Raw genomic sequence first — 18739 nt, 5'->3', positions numbered from 1 at the left:
TTGTGTTGATGTTGGGTTCCCACTTCAGGTTCCTGGAGATTGTGGATCCCAGAAACTTGAACGAATCCACAGCCAACACAGTACTGTTGAGTATGGTGAGGGGGTGCAGTGCTGGGGGGCTCCTCCTGAAGTCCACTGTCATCTCCACGGTTTTAAGTGAGTTTCTCTGATTGTAAACAATTGTTCAAATCACAGAGGTAAAGAATCTATTAGAAATTAAACACCTGCAGCACAGTAAATAAACTTTGTGTTTCCACATTCAAATCACTGATCGAAACAAGTGTCTCACATGAAATGTATTAATATTAAGATAATTATTATTTCACTTGTACTCCTCTTCATATTTCTCTCTCTCTCTCTCTCCCCCTTGTCTTTCTCTGTCTGTCTGTCTATCACTTCTCCTCACTGTCTATCACTTCTCCTCACTGTCTGTCTGTCTGTCTGTGGATCTGTCTCTCACTCTGTTAGTGTGTCTCTCTCTCTCTGTCTCTCTCTCTCCCTCCCTCTCCCTCTCTCTCTTCTCTTCTTCCCTCTCTCTCTCTCTCTTTCTCACTCTCTCTTCTCCTCTTCCCTCTCTCTCTCTCTTTCTGTATTTTTGGCTCGCTCTCTCTCTGTCCCTCTCCCTCTCTCTGTCTCTCTATTCTCCTCTTCTCCCCCTCTCTCTCTCTCTCCCTCGCGCTCAGTGGTCGTATCGAAACTACACGTCGCCCTCTGATTGGCTGCAGCGCAGCGTCGGCAGCAGCGGACCAATGAGCGCGGGCCACGGTGAGAGTTGTCCGTGTAGTTTAGCAGCGGAGCGAGCGCCGAGGAGCGAGTGTTTGTGAGGACGAGAGAAGAGCAGCTGAGACCATGAGGCCACTTTTACTTGGTGAGAGACTCGACCTGTACTTTTATCTCTTATTTATACTAAAACATGCGTGAATTGATTTAACGATGCGTGTGTTTCAGTGCGTGTTTCTCGCGTGAGGTTAGCTGCAGTTGCTCAGTGAAGATGCACAGGCCTCTGTTGTCTTTCAATGAACAAGCTTCACCTGTTACACAAATGATCACAACTCATCAGATGTAATAGATCCCAGTTTGTTGAGTCCTGTGTAAATGAAACATCTGTGATCGCACACTGCTGATGATAAACCAGTTTGTGTTGCAAGGAGTGTTGTGCTGCTGTGTGTGTGTGTGTGTGTGTGTGTGTGTGTGTGTGTGTGTGTGTGTGTGTGTGTGTGTGTGTGTGTGTGTGTGTGTGTGTGTGTGTGTGTGTGTGTGTGTGTGTGTGTGTGTGTGTGTGTGTGTGTGTGTGTGTGTGTGTGTGTGTGTGTAAGTTAAACATATGTGATCACCCACTGCTGATGATAAACCTGACTGTATTGTCATGTTGTGTTGCAAGGAGTGTTGTGCTGCTGTGTGTTTGTGTGTGTGTGTGTGTGTCAATGAAACATATGTGATCACCCACTGCTGATGAAAAACCTGTGTGTGTTGTCATGTTGTGTTGCAGGAGTGTTGGGCTGCTCCCTGCTGCTGTGTGTCCGGGCCATGTACTCGGCCAGTGATGATGTGGTGGAGCTCACACCCTCCAACTTCAACAGGGAAGTGATCCAGAGTGACAGTCTGTGGCTGGTGGAGTTCTACGCTCCCTGGTGAGTCCACACAACTCTTACCGTCAGTGTCTCCGGTTCAACCAAGCACTGACACGTCTGTAGCTTCATACCACCTGACAGAGAGTCTTGGTGTTTAGTTTAGGGGGGATTTGAATGCAAAGCAGGCCACTTTGACTTGGGTTGAGCAAAGGTTTCACATGTTCCAGTGTCATCCAGGAGCAATTCAGAGTAACCGAGGAATAAAAACCACACAATACATGGCACCGAAATAAACCAAGGTACTCTGTTGCACTTCTTTAAAAAGGGATCCCTCACGGCTCTATCTGAGGTTTTCTATGTATTTCTTTTTTGTATGTAGTTGTATTCTTACTCTCGTTGAGCAAGAATACTTACTCAAGCGCTGAGGATGTCACGCCTCGTTGAGCCCCTTGAGGCCGATTGTGATTATGGGACATACAAACAAAACTGGATTGATCTTGTTGTGGCAAAGATAAAAACTGCACCCACTTAGCAAACTGGCTGACTGACTCGATTCAGCGTCCCAGCGCCAAACGGCACCTGCTGGGATTTTATTTAGCTAATTTTGTTCTGTACGATTTAGATTTAACTCCTGGAAATTTGCAGAAAACCAAACTCTGACCACGTTGATACATAAATACATGATAAAAGGTGTCAAATATTCTGTGGATGTTAATATTTCATTTGGTTCTGTGACTCATAGGAGTAATAAGTACTTGTGAAGTACAGAGGGGGACAAAATGTACACAATTAATCTATTGCATTCATCGTTCTGATCCTTACTCATCATGTGGATTTATCTATTATAAATCCTCATCTATCCTCATTCATGAAATACAGTTATTATAATTCACACCTGTGCATCTCAATTGTTTAACTCCGCAGGTGCGGCCACTGTCAGACTCTTGCTTCTGATTGGAAGAAGGTGGCAACGGCCCTCAAGGTAAACAAATCATCTCCGTCGTCTTATCACCTGTCGACTCGCTGTTCTATCAGCTGGAGACGTTTCCAATGAAAAGCTTTAACTCACGGAGAGAGAGCTGCAGTCGCTCCAGCAGGAGTTTGATATATTTGAAATTACAGTGTTCTGACGACTGATTATTATTATTATTATATTTTTAGATAAAAGAAAGTACCACTGAAGTCAGTCAGGGATTTAAAAAAAAGAAAAAGGGGTGCCTACAGACTCGTAACGTCCATGAAAGAGGATGTTTTTCATTTAAGAACGCTGAGAGTCGGCAGCGTGACTCAAAAAAGCCGGAAATAGTTTTCATGATATGTGGAGCGCTGGGAAATGACCCGAGAAAGAACCTGTTACATTTTTAATCGATCCAGATAAACAAGCACATCCAGGATGATTTCTTTAAGTTCATTTACTTTGAGAGATAGGGCATTAACCTTGGCAGAGGTATGCAATATCCGATGCAGCCTTCCAGTTTTTATCTGAACTACACCGCTTGTGCCGAGAAATCTAGCTTTTATAACCACTTTAAGAGTTTCTGAAGAGACACAAGAGATGTGAAACTGATTTCAAAATTACAAAACGAGCATTGAGAGACGACAATATATTTAGCTGTAATAAAAAGTTAAGTGTGAAAAAAAACCCATAACCTGTTTGTCCTGGAACTTTTCAGGGAATTGTGAAGATCGGTGCCGTGGACGCAGATCAGCACAAGTCGCTGGGCGGCCAGTACGGTGTCAAAGGGTTCCCCACCATCAAGATCTTTGGAGGCAATAAGAACAAGCCAGATGAGTACCAAGGTACAGATGGAAGCCGTACAACCTCTCCTTCATTTTTTTTTAATGGTCATTTTCGAAACTCTGAGTCTGTATGAGGCAGACGTTTGGCTTCTAAAATGAAATCGGGTTTTTGGTAGCAGTGACTGAATCCCCCCCCCCCCCTCAGGTGGACGCAGTAGCCAGGCCATCGTGGACGGAGCCATGAACTCTTTGCGCAGTCTGGTGAAAGATCGGCTGAGCGGCAAATCCGGCAGCTCTGGCTACAGCAAACAGGTAGATGCAGCAGTGCACCTCGCAGTAGCTTTACATTGCAGCTGCTTGAAACTGTGAAGTTGGTTAAGTCACGCTCAACTGCCTCCTAGCAGGGTGGCGGTGGCGGCAGCAGCGGCGGCAGGAAGGAGGACGTAGTGGAGCTCACCGACGACAACTTTGACAAGTTGGTGCTGGATTCTGATGATGTGTGGCTGGTGGAGTTCTTCGCCCCCTGGTGTGGACACTGCAAGAAGTGAGTTTGGTTCCTGACACAGTTCACATCAACAGATCACAGTCCAGCAGAGGTTTGCTGCTCTAAACCCTGAAATGTGATGTTTGAAAGACTAAATAACAGTTTTTTTCTTTTTGGAAACCAATACAAGCTCTGCAAATGATCCATGCAGTCCTCAGTGAATATTCTCTCAGCAGGAAGTAATCCCTTTTAAAACTGTTCAGTCGTCAGAGCTGTTGTGTTCAAAGTTCATTGGATTTGTCCGGCTTTCCTCTGCCAACCTCGTATTGAGGAATTGAACTGTGAGTGCACTGCATCATCCTCCGTTTTTCTCAACCATCGCTGCCTTCTGTTGTTGACAGCCTGGAGCCTGAGTGGGCGGCTGCAGCCACAGCTGTGAAGGAGCAGACCAAGGGCAGAGTTCGCCTCGGAGCCTTGGATGCGACTGTTCACCAGGCTGTGTCCGGCCGCTACGGGGTGAGTAAGACAAGAAATAATGTGGAATAGGAAACACGATTCAGATACTAACTTCTGTACTTGTAGATGCAAATTAACTAGAATAGCACTGCAAGATAGAAGTAAAACATTTGCTAAGCAATTTAACTGAACTTAAAGAAACCCTATGTAGCGTTCACTGAGTCACAGCGCCCTCTGCAGCCCCACGTGTTGATAAATTCTGGGTCCGATCTATTAAGTGGTTGTCATGTGGAGAAAAAAACCAAGTCAATGTGTTGACTGGAGATCTGACCGCGAACTGTCAGTGAACTGACCACAACTCAATGGTTGATATTACCCATGATCCCCGGCTTTACTGAACCAGAAGAGCGGCAGCTGTTACAACTCCAACAAACTCTGGTTAAGAATTCTTTATATTTTACTAGTTTCATGGATACAAACGCTGGTTTTTAACGACTTAATGAGTAATTTTTTAACTGATCTTCAGTTTAGCCTCTACTTAACTAACTGCTGCAGCTCGTAGGTCTGACACTGTGAATGCAGTTCCAGCTTCTTTTATGTGGCAGTCACATAAAAGAAGAGCACAAAGTTAATGATCCACAGCAAAGTCTTTAAAGACTTTTATTAGTTACATCACTGATTTTTAATACTACAGCTGACGTCCTTCCATTAAAAGACATATCAGGTTAAATAGAATCATTAAAATATATCTTTCCTCTACTCAATCCCTAATTAAATTTCAATATGAAGCCATCTACAGCCAGTAATGAAGAAATGTGTGTTTGTGTGTGTAGATCCGTGGGTTTCCCACCATCAAGATTTTCCGCAAAGGCGAAGAGCCCGAGGATTTCCAAGGAGGCCGCACCCGTGGCGAGATCATCGAGAGAGCCTTGGATCTGTTCTCTGACAACGCTCCTCCTCCTGAGACGCTGGAGGTCAGTGCAGTGCAGTGTTTGTGTTGTTGGATGCACGTGTGGAGGTTTATAGATCACGAAGCAGGTCAAGCACCAGGCTTAAGTCCTTTTCTGGCATGAACTCCAGAAACCTGTCTGGACAATTGGCTCCGGATTTTTTCCAGACTTTGCCTTTCACATATGAAGAGATATGAGATGGTCAGACACGTTCACAACAGCAGGAAAATGTCCAGAACATTAAGATGAGGGGAGAAGTCTGGAGTTAAGACATGAAGTACAGATGACAAATCATGTGTATTTGTACAACACCTTGACACCGGCATCCGTTCTTATCGCCAAAATTTCTCGGATCTTGTTCTTCCTAGTTGTCATCTTTGTCGGTGTATTCTCAGTGTATGGCAGCAGTTTTTCTGACTTAGATATGTGTGTCTTCTTGTATTTGTGAGGTTCTTTATTGTTAATTCTGGTTTCAGATTCTCGGTGAAGACCTCTTGAAGAAGACGTGTGAGGACAGTCAGTTATGTATAATTGCCGTCCTGCCTCACATCCTGGACACAGGTGAGACCAGACACATCCCGACTCTGAGGACATTGTCAATACTTCAGAAATATGACAAATTATACCAAGTAGAAAGAAAACACAAATGAGACTGGAGACCCTTTTTTAAATTCCTGAATCACTCACCATCCACGTTCCTTGTGTGTCTACAGGTGCAGCTGGTAGAAACAGTTATCTGGAGGTGATGGTTAAGATGGCTGACAAGTACAAGAAGAAGATGTGGGGGTATGGATGAGCATGGATTATTTTTATGATTATTATTATTATTATTACTATTACTAGCATCATTCTAATGACTGCTCCTTTGTCAGCTGGCTGTGGACTGAGGCAGGAGCTCAGATGGACCTGGAGGCCTCTCTGGGTATTGGTGGATTTGGCTACCCCGCCATGGCCGCCATCAACACACGCAAGATGAAGTTTGCTCTGCTGAGGGGCTCCTTCAGTGAGACTGGCATTCATGAGTTCCTCAGGTAGGGGGCGCTGTTGTCAGAACTTTTTTCACTGAAGCAAATCTCATGTAAAACACATCTCAAGTGTCGGCTGAATGAGGAAGTTCACTGGTTTCTTGCTTTCCTCAGGGAGCTCTCTGTGGGCCGTGGCTCTACCGCCACACTGGGAGGTGGCGTCATGCCCAAGATTCACGCTGTTGAACCCTGGGACGGCAAAGACGGACAGGTGAGAATCCCATCGGCCTCGTGGTTTCATTTGGAGCAGCGCGAAATGAGAAGCAAGCGGCTCTGCAGCCGGTGTTGTTAGTTGTCTCACTTCAGCAAGAGTCTTATAGGCATTCTGTTAAAAGTACAAATTATCCAAAAAGAGTTAAGTATCTGCAAACAGATCAGATTTAATAACTGTCTTAACTTTACACTCTTCATCATCTTCAGCTTCCTGTGGAAGAGGACTACGACCTCAGTGACATAGAACTCGATGACGTCTTTGACAAAACTGAGTTATGAGTCCAAAACTGGGCGGGATCTGATCCTGACTGGCTTGGTTGGATCCGATCTGGTCTGTTTGGGTCCTGCACGACGTCCCCCCCCCCCCCTCTCCTGTGGACGAGGTCGCCCAGTTACTGAAATACTCCAGAAAAGACACATGAGAGACACCTGCAGTTTCTCTACACCATCTTTGTCGGTCACATGGGGACAGGAAGCAGATGAGGGGGGGTTAAGTTGTCATGTCCCTGAAGTGAACTCTTGAACCTGCTGAACAAAAGAAGCTGCGTATTTATACGACTGCCGCCCTCTGAGAGGAGGAGTGACGAAGTTCTGAATCTGGAATCTCAGTTATTCAAGTGTCAAACATTGTCCCTTCTTCCGCCATCTTCAAGGACCTTTTCTCGGATGTCACCTTGTCAGAGTAACACTTCAATGTCCAATCGGGTGTTTTCTAAATATAACTTTTTTTTCTTTCTCTTTTTAAATCAGTGAGCGTTCAGAATCTTAGTGGGTTTGGCCCCATGTCTGTCCCGGACAAGGGAACACTGTGGGACTACTTGTGTATATTTTTCTTACACGACTTTATTTCAATTGTGTGAAAACAAAATGACGTTTTTGTTACAAAAATAAAAAGGAATAAAAACAATCACGGGCTTCCTTATTCACGTAAACTGTTACAATATCAGAAAACACACGTATCACTGAGCGCATGCAAATACCAAAGGCATATAGAGATCGTTCAGAACGGCCACTTGTCGATATCCTGAACAACCGGTTCAATCAAATTATACCAACTGACGTAATTAGTTTTCTCCTTCATGTAACATCACAGGACTCATTATACTTGCAAGCATATAATCCAGTGAGTATAAATATATATGGCACAGCAAGGCAAGGGAGAAGGGGGAGAAGCTTATACACAGACTCAAGCAAGTTCAATGTCCACAGAGGGGAAAAAAAAATTAAAAAATCAATTATCCGTTCATGTAAACATTAAGACAGTGGAGTGTAGATAAACTGAAAGGGTTGTGTGGTGACGACCGCGCAGCACGAAGCTGGAATGATGAGTGTGTGTTGGAGAGAGCGTGCGTGGGCGTTAATGTCTCTGCCCTCAGAACTGACGAGAGGCTCCCTGATCGGACTGCAGCAGTCTGACGATGGACGGGTCGCTCTTGGCACCTTTGATAAACTCCTCCAGTGACAGTCTACCTGTGGAGCAGAGAGTGAAATAAATAAAGAAAGATCTCAGTCGAGTGGAAATTGGACGAGGGGATGAATCATGAGACGAGCCCCCCCAACCCCCGGCCACTTAAAGAAAGATTTTCATTTTCATTATACCCAGTGCTTCTCCAAAAAAACGACACATTTCTTAAATTATAATAAGCTGACATCAACCTTTTTGTCATTCATACCTGTCCAGTCACATCAACCAGCAGGGGGTGTCAGTGAGCCACTAAATCTGTTTCACAAATTATTTCAGTGAACTGATAAACACACGTAAAGTAACAACTGAACCACACATTCCTTAAAAAGTGGCTATTTTGAGAACCTTATGTAATGATGTTTACTGATGTTAACACTGACAAGTGGTTCTAAGAACATTTTTAAAAAGTCGGTAGCTCAGTATGACTGCAAACAAAACACAATTATGCCTCTATTATAAGACTTTTTTTGCATCTAAATTATAAATAAATAATTTATTAAAGGGTATTTTACAACTGCAGTGGTATTAAAACATATATAATCTTTTAGTAGGTATTACTATGAAATGTGCTACACTTGAGTTGTGACATATTCATTATTTTGATATTGATCTATTGCACTATTTTAATATTCTATACATGACTTGTTTTATTTTGCAAGTAAAATTTCTCAGCAACCGCAGATAAATCTAATATAACTGAAAAATGTGTGTAAGTTAGCTCTTTCTGTTTTTCTGTCGGTCAGCATCTGTTTACGTTGCATCAGAAATGGAGGTTAGGAGACTCTATGGAACCACGTGATGTTATTAAACCTGAGCCACAGACACCGTCTCTGACCTTCAGACTTTCTGAACCTCCCGCTTCAAAACATCCTGAGCTGCCTCATGCTCTAGATATCGAACCGTGACATGTCCAACACATTTAGGACAGGGAGACGCGGGACATGATTCAAGGACATCTCTTCAGGATGTTTCTCCTTAAAAACATCCAGATGAAAAATTAAAGTGAACACGGATCTTACCATCATTATCAATGTCCATCTGTCTGAAGATCTTATCTGTCCTCTTCTCTGGTGTCGACTCATCCTCAGGCATCTTCATCACTGACGACACCATCTTGTAAATCGCCTACAAACGACATTAAGAAATAATAATAATTTGTCTTTGTCATCTGAGTGAAGCTCTCAGGCGTCACAGATGAAAAATTACTGCTGCTGTTGCACTCGCTGCTCAATTCTCTCTCCAGGGCTTTTTTTTCCAGGTTCATTTGTATCCACAAACACAGCGGACTGAGCCAATATTGATATGGCCCTGCAGGCTGCTCAGCTCACCATATTGGAAGAGTAAATATAGCCCCGGTGATAAGGAAAGAAAAAGGGGGGCCTGCATTCGTGGCGCCAGGTGAAATATCTTATGAATTCAGACCTGGAGATCATTCTTCACACAGGAAACCAAAGTGTGTTTTGCATATGACTGAAAAAAACAAAACAATGACCATCTCCACCTGCTGAGATTGGAGGAGAGAGGATCTGCTGCTTGTCCTGAACTCAGTGTCTTCAGATGTTTGGACTCATAATCGAGACACGAACAGACGTTGGTTCTTTACCGACCACACAGTGAATCTACTAGTCAAGAAAGTAGATAAAGCTAAATTGATAATGAAAATAACTGTATGATGCAGCCTGAGTAGGAATTAATAGAACAGAGAATTTGGGCCATCCTCATGGAAATAATAAATAAAGAATAAGGTCATAAGATAACAATAATAAAGTCATGGTTTTATGAATATAATATAATATAGAATAAACATTCTTAATACAATGACAATAAAGTTTTAATATTATGATAATAAAGTGGTAATATTATGATAATTAAGTCATAATATTTCATGAGAATAAAGTGGTAATATTAAGTCATAATGTTATGATATAGACATTATAATAAAGTTTAAATTTGATCAATATTTATCCTGAAATATTATGACTGCATTCTCAAAATATGATGACTTTATTATCCTAATGCTACCACGGTATTATCAAAATGATTGAGTGGCTGTCATACCCAAACATAAATTGGAATCTGTAGAACAAGGGAAACATTACTTTATATTTAGTTTTATATAAATTATATTTCATATTTAATTTATGTAAACTCAGCTTAAACTGTGCTGAGAGAAAAAAATGTGATTAGATATCTACGTTTACTTCTGGCTTCCATCAGAGGGAAAATTCCAATTCAAGTCAAAGTATTTAAATTGACATTACTCTTATGTAAATTAACATTATCTAAGATTAAAGCCTCTATTAATAAACACATTTAGATGAGAGGAAGCCGATTATGATGGATTAATATAGAGCACATCCATGAAAAGCTGCTCATTCGGTTCCCATCCTCACCTGAACTATCTCCAGCATCTCTGCTCGACTTATGTATCCGTTCCCGTCCAGGTCGTACATGCTGAAGGCCCAGCGCAGCTTCTGCTCCAGCCCGCCGCGAGACGTCACGCTCAGGGCGATGATGAACTCCCTGAAGTCGATGGTGGCATCGCCGTTGGTGTCAAACGTGCGGAAGACGTGCTCGGCGAACTTGGAGGCGTCGCCGTACGGGAAGAAGTTGGCGTAAATCTTCTTGAACTCCTCCACGGTGAGATGGCCGGTGGGACAGTCCTTGAGGAAGCCGCGGTACCACTCCTGCAGCTCGTGGTCGGTGAACTCGGTGTTTTCCCTCAGGTCGTTCAGGACCTCGGGCCTCAGCTTGCTGTTCTGCTTCCCCATGTCACAGCTCGCTCTAGCTCTCTCAGCAGGCGGATGGGTCGGTTGGCGTCTCTACCTTCTCCTTTCACTCCCTCTGTGCTCTCACTCTCCACGTCGACGGCTGCTCGGCTTCCTCCGCTCCTGCAGGAGACCAACAACCCTCATTAATATCCTTGTGTGAAAATCATCAATGATTCATCGGTTCAATATTTCCCCCTCAGTTTGCTGCAATGTTTTTCTCAGGAAACATCTGCTGAAGACGCTTCTGAGAAACGATAAAAATTGACATATGAGGCAATGCAGAGAAAGAAAAGATACGATTATAACGTAAATTGTGTGTGTGTCACTGTATGTGTGTGTGGAAGGAGGTCTGGTGTCCTTGGACACTTCATTAACCCTCTGGCACAGTCATAATTTATCAACCCTTCGTGGCAAGGCGCAGAGACAAGTGTCCTGGGGCCTTGTAATTATCAATAAAGCCACTTTCTGAAAGGTCAGGCTAATGCTGTGTGTTGTTACTGAGACGGCCAGATATTCAACTCCACCACAGTTCCCACAATAAAATGCATACTGTAATTGATTCCAAGCAGGTGGGGTAAAAGAGAAACACAAAAGACGGCTTAAAAAATACCAACACAAACACACACAAATCACCTGGGGCTATTCCCCTTTGGTGTCTGTGGTTTGTCTCAATGCTGTTTCCATGGTTATATCCTGCAGAATTGGGTTTATTCATGTATGCAGGGGCATTCATGACCGGGGATATGAGGACGCATAAACCCAGCGCATCCACACTAAAGCTGTAACAGCATAATAACTATAACGACGGGAAGCTTTGTGCATCCAGGCCATTGATGAAGCAGAGGCGAACATGTGCTAGCAGGTGAAAAGGTTACGACACCTGCTGGGGAATTACATATGTGTGCGTGTTTTCAATTTGAACACGTGCACAACAACCCCATTGTTGCCTTTTGGGAGTTCTGACCTGATTTTTAGGGTTCAGGTCTAGGTTTGAAGAGAGGAACTGAGCCTCTTTCCAATGAAAACACAACATAGTCATGATCGTAGGTTTTGTATAAAGATGGACGACGCGTCTCTTACAATACGTCAGTGTGATCAGAGCTATTTTAAATCAGAGAAAACATCTTTGAGAAAATGTATCTGACACAGGTGCTTTGATTCTTTTCATTTGGTCCATGCCCCATCCAATAACATGGAGGAGGCATGATCTATGACCTATTCTGCAAACATAATAGTGAAGCGTATGCAGCTGGGAAATAACCATGAAACCAAAGTGTGTGTGTGTGTGTGTGTGTGTCTTTGCGTTGCTGAGTTTATTTCCAAAACCTAGCGGATGTTATTTGTTATTCAAGACAAAATATACAAAGACACAATTTTACCAGAGGTCTACATAAGGACAAATAAAAACAAACAATCTTATCCTTCCAAACAACCGCAAACATTTTATTATGTACCAACTAGAATCTGCTTTTCATATGAGGTTTGAGAAAAAAATAACCCAGAACAATATTCAGATGAATCACTGAAGTAAAACATGAAAAGTAACAAAACAATCCTTAGTTTTTGTAGATCTTAGGTAAGAAATGGACCAAAACCTGAGCTGATCTTTCACCACTCGTATCTGGCAAAGTGGGCGTGGGAGGGACAGAGAGAAAGAGAAGGGATGTGCGGGGGCAGGGAGGAAGAAAGAACGGAAAAAAGTATGACACACAGAAAGAAAAACTATTTGCAGCTATACTATGTGAGCCGCTTTTCTAATACCAGCGGTTCAATTACATAATAATCCCTGTGAACTACACCTCCACTGCTCGGAGTTACCGATAATGAATTTACGGGAGAGAGGGAGGGAGATGTATTATCCCCATGTTCTCTTTCTTTCAATTATTGAAATCCCATCGCTCCCATCGCGTTATTGGCACCGGAGCGATCCTATCTAGCGTAGAACAAAGCGTGAATCTGAATGAGCTCTTTTTCTACACACTGATGCTCCCGTCTTATAATTGTTGCAGTGGTGTAATTTCCTGGAGAGTAATGTGAGACGCAGGTTTGAGAAACAGCCCAAAAGAAATCTGGGCAAACCAGATGCATTATACATTACTGCAGTTCATTTCTCACACTTCACTGTGGATCGCGGTGTAACCTCAGACCTTTCCACTCACTCATATATCAGGCTGCACATGTTTCCATTTCAAACAGAAATGTCAACTCTAAATACACATGTGGAGGAAAAAATATTAGAAACGTTACTCTACTTCAGTCCTGTAGAAGTTCAGATAAAATACCAGTGAATGAACATAACTTAGACTAAATATAACAACTAACACATTATGGACATTATGAACTTTTTGTTTCCGCTGAGCGATGATGCACAATCATCTGAGTTCATCCTCTTTTAATCCTACATCACTAGGATAGAATCAGAGGAGCCAAGAAGCACAAGTTGTTGTTTGAAGATCTAAAGTGGATCATAATGCTTCTTAATCAAGTGTCGGCCCTCATCATCCAATCACCAGCTGAAGACAGACCAGAACAAATGTACATCATGTTGTATAAAAAGATGGACGACACGTCTCCACTCCCTCACAATATCCAGAAATAAAGCAACAATATCGCGGAAACAGTAGCCGCCATCTTGTGCATTTCGAGCCAGAGTCTGTGCAGCAGCGATCACAGTCTGGAGCTGTGGAGTCGATACACATGCTCAACCAATCATGTGTAAGTCTCAGCGGCCAATCCTGACCTTTCACACTGTTTTTATTGGCTCTAATAACTACAACGTGTACCTATACTACAGAAAGCCACCAGGTGGCAATATAGATGCTTTGGCTTCATTTATGTTTTTTTTATGTCGTCTCTTAAGTCTTCTCAAATTGACAATTTGTATGTTGTGTCTCACATATTAATGCAAATGTTTTGATCCACTATGTATATAACCTATAAGCATGTATTCTGATCTTAATTTTTAGATTTACGTCACAATTACAATTTCTTTATTAACATTTAGTTTCTGGTGTGAAGCAGCTCTAAAGCTCTGAATGAAGGAAAGGACCTGTAAACTCTGGCAGCACGACAATGTCAACCTCTCTGAACAGAGATCCAGATGTTACTGGTGGGAAGTTCAGGTCATCCATGACTGCACCCACCATCAAGCCCTGAACAAAGAACGGCTGGAACCCTGTGTGCTGCATGTGGCTGGAAATATTACTGGTCCACAACACAGTGGTGGTGGGTGATCAGCTTTGATACCAGTGCAGTGTGGCTGTGAAAGATTAATAAACATGTTGAATTCTCCAGCTCCATCATGTATGAATTATATTTTACATCTGGTGTTTCAGCCCGGCACCTTTTTTCAAGAGTAAAAACATATGAACAATGTGTTCATCATCCAATCACACCTGATAGTTATCAGACAGTCTATCGGTGCATGTTGTAAATGCATCTGTAGACACCAGAGAGTGTGGGTCTGTCATGAGGGATAGCTCCATAGTTGTATTGTAGATACATTGTCTCTCTATACTGTCTTTTTGTGTTATAATATGTTTTATACTGGATAAATACTATGTTTTTAAAGTGGCATATAAGTTATTAGGCTTGTTACTTTCACTTCAAATCCCACAAGTAGATGTTGAAATATTTAACTTGATCTGTGAAGTCGAGGTGATTCATCATCACCATGAATTTCAGAATCAAAGTGGAAGAATTAACCAACAAACATGTTCACATCAATGTCGTGAGCAGGGCTAAAAATAGATTTGTACAAATTATTATAGCTGAAAAGAGAGCAAATCTCACATTGTAGGATTTTTTGTGTTTGCCTTAGTATCTAACAATCCTCTGACTGACACAGAGCAGGACCCTCGAGAACAAAAGGAAGGCTCAACATGACAGTGTAATATAATTGTCTGCTGACTGGGTTTTCACTTGGCAGTGGGATAAATCACACGCCGCCCTGCAGGCACGACCGGAGTCCTTCCGCTCCCGCGTGCAACAGGATGAGGAAGCGACAGCTCCTCCTCAGCCCCAACGCTCACATGGACTTTTCCAGGACAGCTCCGTGCAGGCTGAGCTGGAGCAGACGTACAAATATGGGCGTTGCTGCTTATTCCCTCTAACACACGAAGCCACACACAAAAAAAAAAACTCCAGAAGATTCCAGGGTAAAAAAAGAGTTTATTACTAAAAGTAGAAGGAGTGAGCGCTGAAATATGCTCATTAAACCCTAAAGCTAAAGTAGACGCCCACAAATAAAACATGTGATGCAATTGAGGCTGTATTATTGTAATGCTGTCTTTAGGGAAACAGAGAGAAGATCAGACGACTTTGAAGCATTTGATCAAACTTATTCTTAGATGTAAATTACTTACTAATCCCATTTGACACATTGCTGCAAGAAAACAGCCGGATTGGTTGTTTTATACTCACTGAGTATACAGGGCCATTAGCTTTACGTTTTTTCCATTTGTGCTTGTAAAAAGTAGTCACAACCCACAGCGTGTACGCACACATAGCTGCATTTGAGATTTCACAGGATGTTTTATATGTTTTCACAGCTGGAGCCCGTCTCTGACCTATTCTGGTGGATTTTAAGTTGCTGCACTTTTTTGCGATGTGGTCAGAAATAACTCTGAGTCGCTGCTCTGACGTCCCCGTGACCTCCCTCCTCTGCTGAGAGAACCAAGCGCTCACGCTGCCTTGACTCGCACGGAAAGTTGCCAGAGAAGTTCACAAGCTGCGATACGCACAGTATGGAGCATGCGCTTGATACACAGCAGCCCCTCCAAGCTGCCATTCAGAGTTTGCGATTCCCCCTGATTCCACAGTAACAGCCTCTCTGCTTGTCCCCCCATTTCCAGTTTTTCCACTGGGCTCCTGCTCGTCCAATGAGACCAAGCATCCCTGAGCATCCCCCTCCCCAAAAGCTTGGATGGGGACTGTGTAAACCCATGAACAGGCCACTTTCACTGCTGTTTGCCATTCTCAGGCCCACCTCATTTCCTGGGTAATGGCTTGTCATAACAAAGAAAGCCTTTCTTCTTTTCCCAGATGCTCATTACTCTGTGTACGGCAAAGACGGAATTCCAAAGACTAAAGTCTGGAAAGGAGAGGTGTGTGTCTGTGTGTGTTTGGATGCATACAAGCACACAAATGCACATGAGGCGGGTTGAGGGGGGGGTGAGTCAAGCTGTAAAAAACCCTGAGAGGGAAATCAACAAAACACGACACACAGCTGAGAGAGCTGTGCATCAGTTGGTGATTTAGTGAGACCACTTGTGTCGAAGTTTAAACCCAAATGTCGTAACAAAATATATTCAATGGTTCCAGCTTCTAAATTGTCGAATTGTTTTTCTTTCCTTTTCTAAGATTGTAAATCAAATATGTTTGGATTCTAGACAATATGTCCCTGTGTACTACTGGACATTGTGATTTACATTTATCGACTGTAAGACATAACCAACTGTCAAATAATCCTAATAACTAATAAAATAACAATAAAAGAGTTTGTGATGAGCATAAACAAACCCAAAATAGATCTGACTCTCTGTGTCATGATGTCACGGAGACGTCAGAGTCACAGATCATTTCCCATCGTCGGCGCCGTGTCAACAAGACAGAAGACACTTTTCCACGTTGTCCGTGTTGTGCCTCTTTTGAATAAAATGTAAAATAAGACAAACTGATGAGGTCGGCTGCACAGAACGACCGCAGACGTCCCACGGTGCGTGCAGCCTGCCGAGCTGTGGCCGAGCAGAGAGCACTCACTGGCTGCAGCCTCCGTGCACGGCCGGTGTGACCAGGCGGAGGCATCAGGTGGGTGAGGAGTCGGGGGGCCGGCGTTCGAGGAGCAGACACAGAAAAATGAGCTCTCCAGTTATTCCTCGCCTCGCCACGCAGTTTCTCTGAACTGGTGTCAGAGAACATCGTGCACTGGATCAGGATGAGGTCCCCTGACACGCCAGTAGCCAAGGCAACAGGATAGCACTAAGGTTTGTGAGAGGGAGGCGATGCAACCGTCAATCTGGGGCGAGAACAGGGCCGCAGGTTTATCAAGACTCCAGAGGAAACAACTGCATTTTTCATGTGCGTGTTCAAAATGCTGCTTGATCTCACAGCAGAGATTTTTCTCCTTCTGTTCAGCATCACAATCTGCTACTTCTTATCCTAGATGTCACTTGTGTTTACAACTGAAGCATTTACAACTTGTTTTTTATTATAGCACAGAGTTTGTTGGATGTGTTCCCCCCCATTTGAAGTGGATCTATCAAATTTGACATGATGTATAATTATTAAAAAGCCCTAACACTGCAGTGTATTTGTTTAAATTAGATGACTGCTGGCATTAACAAAGTTTGAAGGGTCCCCTCACAAGCTCATTTACTACATCATATATAGTCTTATCTTATCTTTAAAACTAAATATTAGTTTATTGACTGTATTAACATTGTATAAGCAATATGATTTAAATTCTTATATTTATAATGTTGTGTGATCTTCAAACAACTTTTCTTTTATTGAACTTTTAAAGCATTTTACAACTGTATTTGTGAGAAATGTGACATTAATACAGTTTATAATTATTATTCTTATAAGGCATCACATTGTGATAACATGAACATAAATGATCATTCTACAAATCCTTGAGTCATTCACAGGACTTTCTTTTAGGAAAGAGTAAATACAAATATCATCATCTGAGTTGGATTTATTCAGAAGAATTGAATTAGTTAAAATCTAGATCATGACTCGACAAATTCCCTCCCACAGCATCATCGGTCACTTTGAGATCACTACAATGTCGATGAAGGAAAATCTGAATAGTGTGATGAGGATGTATACAGTGTTTCCTCAGCCTGTGTTTACAGTGTGTGAGAAGTAGGCTCGTCCTTATGGGTGTAGCCCTTCCTCACTCTCCTCTCTCCTGGGGACAGCAACTGGAGAACACTTCTTCAAAGTATAGTTTCTAATTGATTTCAAAGTCATGTGAACTCACCTCGTTGAAGGGAAAATCAGCACGTTGAAGGGAAAGTCCACTTCTCCTCCCTCCAAACTTCACAGTCTGAACTTCTCACCTCCTCCTGCTGCTCCAGCTCGAACTCCAGGATGGTCCAAGATGTCTGACACGTCACGAGCCGGGAAACGAACACGTGTGGGTTTTATCACAAAGGTGTGAACGCCGTGTGGGTGTGTGTGTGTGTGTGGTTTTAACAGAAAGCCTCTGGTTCGGTCGCTGCAGCCTCCAGTTCTCTGCCTGAAGGTTTTTATCATCAGTGGAAGATGTGGCACACAGCTCGGTTTTCATCCGACTCCTCCAAGTCTGAACCAAAGGGGTTTGACTCCGTGTTTCAAAGCGTTAACACTTGTTCTTTTGACTCGTGGAAGCGTGAGCTCGCATCCAAACAACCAAAGAGCGCCAACTAGCGTCGGAAACAAAAGTGACCGGGGTTTAAAGAGGGTTTTATAAAGATTCACCCGCTTGTAAGTGACGTTTTGTGTGTGAGCCCCACCCCCCTGCGCGCCGAGTGGTTCCGTCCACACTCGCCGCTTCCATCGTAGGAACAGTCGCAGCAGCGTCCTGTGGAAAATGATCACTGGGGACTATTATTAGCTCCATATCTAAAATAAACTGTTCACATTTGAGGGAAAATCTTGATACCAGACGACACATTCACCGACTGCACCAAACATACACGTTATCATGCATTAATTAACTCATTCTACATTAAATATTTAGATAAAACAATAAAATACACCTTGTACTACAGTATCCTGTAAATAAAGGCTTTACTGTCACAGTTATATTAATAATAGAGGGATATTCTTAATTCCAGATGATGCATTAACCGACTGCATCAAACACACAGGTTATCTTGTGTTAAGTACTGGAAAAAACAAAAACTTAAATCTTGAATAAAGCACAGAAATAATAAAATAGCACACAATATTTATAACTGTTTATTATAAATAGCTGCTTTAATTGCACATTTCTATTATGTAAATAGACAGAATAAACACAAACACATTACTCGTTATAAACCAGCACAGGAATATTGGAGTATGTTTCCCCTT

At 42.7% G+C, this 18739-nt stretch overlaps 2 protein-coding genes across 3 annotated transcripts; one reads left to right on the top strand and one right to left on the bottom strand.

Annotated features, from left to right (window-relative positions):
• Nucleotides 1–722: 722 nt before the first annotated feature.
• On the top strand, nucleotides 723–7346 carry pdia6 (protein disulfide isomerase family A, member 6). Of its 2 annotated transcripts, none has more exons than XM_062411048.1 (13): nucleotides 723–868; nucleotides 1490–1631; nucleotides 2496–2553; nucleotides 3245–3371; nucleotides 3517–3623; nucleotides 3716–3855; nucleotides 4197–4311; nucleotides 5085–5225; nucleotides 5678–5762; nucleotides 5915–5987; nucleotides 6074–6232; nucleotides 6341–6437; nucleotides 6647–7346. In XM_062411048.1, the coding sequence occupies exons 1-13, from the start codon at nucleotides 850–852 to the stop codon at nucleotides 6716–6718; spliced, it is 1335 nt and encodes a 444-aa protein (XP_062267032.1). In that variant the 5' UTR covers nucleotides 723–849; the 3' UTR covers nucleotides 6719–7346. The 2 variants fall into 2 exon arrangements, with proteins under 2 accessions (XP_062267032.1, XP_062267031.1); XM_062411047.1 differs by having other exon boundaries at nucleotides 3713–3855.
• On the bottom strand, nucleotides 7263–17950 carry hpcal1 (hippocalcin-like 1). The gene is made up of 4 exons (XM_062411050.1): nucleotides 17664–17950; nucleotides 10298–10795; nucleotides 8924–9029; nucleotides 7263–7909 (listed from the first exon to the last, which is right to left on the bottom strand). The coding sequence occupies exons 2-4, from the start codon at nucleotides 10673–10675 to the stop codon at nucleotides 7812–7814; spliced, it is 582 nt and encodes a 193-aa protein (XP_062267034.1). The 5' UTR covers nucleotides 10676–10795; nucleotides 17664–17950; the 3' UTR covers nucleotides 7263–7811.
• Between the last annotated feature and the right edge of the window lie 789 nt (nucleotides 17951–18739).

This window comes from Platichthys flesus, chromosome 18 (assembly GCF_949316205.1).
Source record: "Platichthys flesus chromosome 18, fPlaFle2.1, whole genome shotgun sequence".
NCBI lineage: Eukaryota > Metazoa > Chordata > Actinopteri > Pleuronectiformes > Pleuronectidae > Platichthys > Platichthys flesus.
Note: the sequence above shows the minus strand (reverse complement) of the source record. Positions and strands in the feature narration are given on the sequence as shown.

Bases quoted from the DNA above. Each gene is read 5' to 3' on its own strand.
- pdia6 (XM_062411047.1), top strand. The intron at 4,312-5,084 runs GTGAGTAAGACA...TTGTGTGTGTAG, and splicing joins CTGTGTCCGGCCGCTACGGG to ATCCGTGGGTTTCCCACCAT. The intron at 6,233-6,340 runs GTAGGGGGCGCT...TGCTTTCCTCAG, and splicing joins GGCATTCATGAGTTCCTCAG to GGAGCTCTCTGTGGGCCGTG.
- hpcal1 (XM_062411050.1), bottom strand. From the start codon at position 10,675: ATGGGGAAGCAGAACAGCAAGCTGAGGCCCGAGGTCCTGAACGACCTG. The intron at 9,030-10,297 runs GTGAGGATGGGA...TGTCGTTTGTAG, and splicing joins AGATGCTGGAGATAGTTCAG to GCGATTTACAAGATGGTGTC. The intron at 7,910-8,923 runs GTAAGATCCGTG...TCTGCTCCACAG, and splicing joins GATGGACATTGATAATGATG to GTAGACTGTCACTGGAGGAG.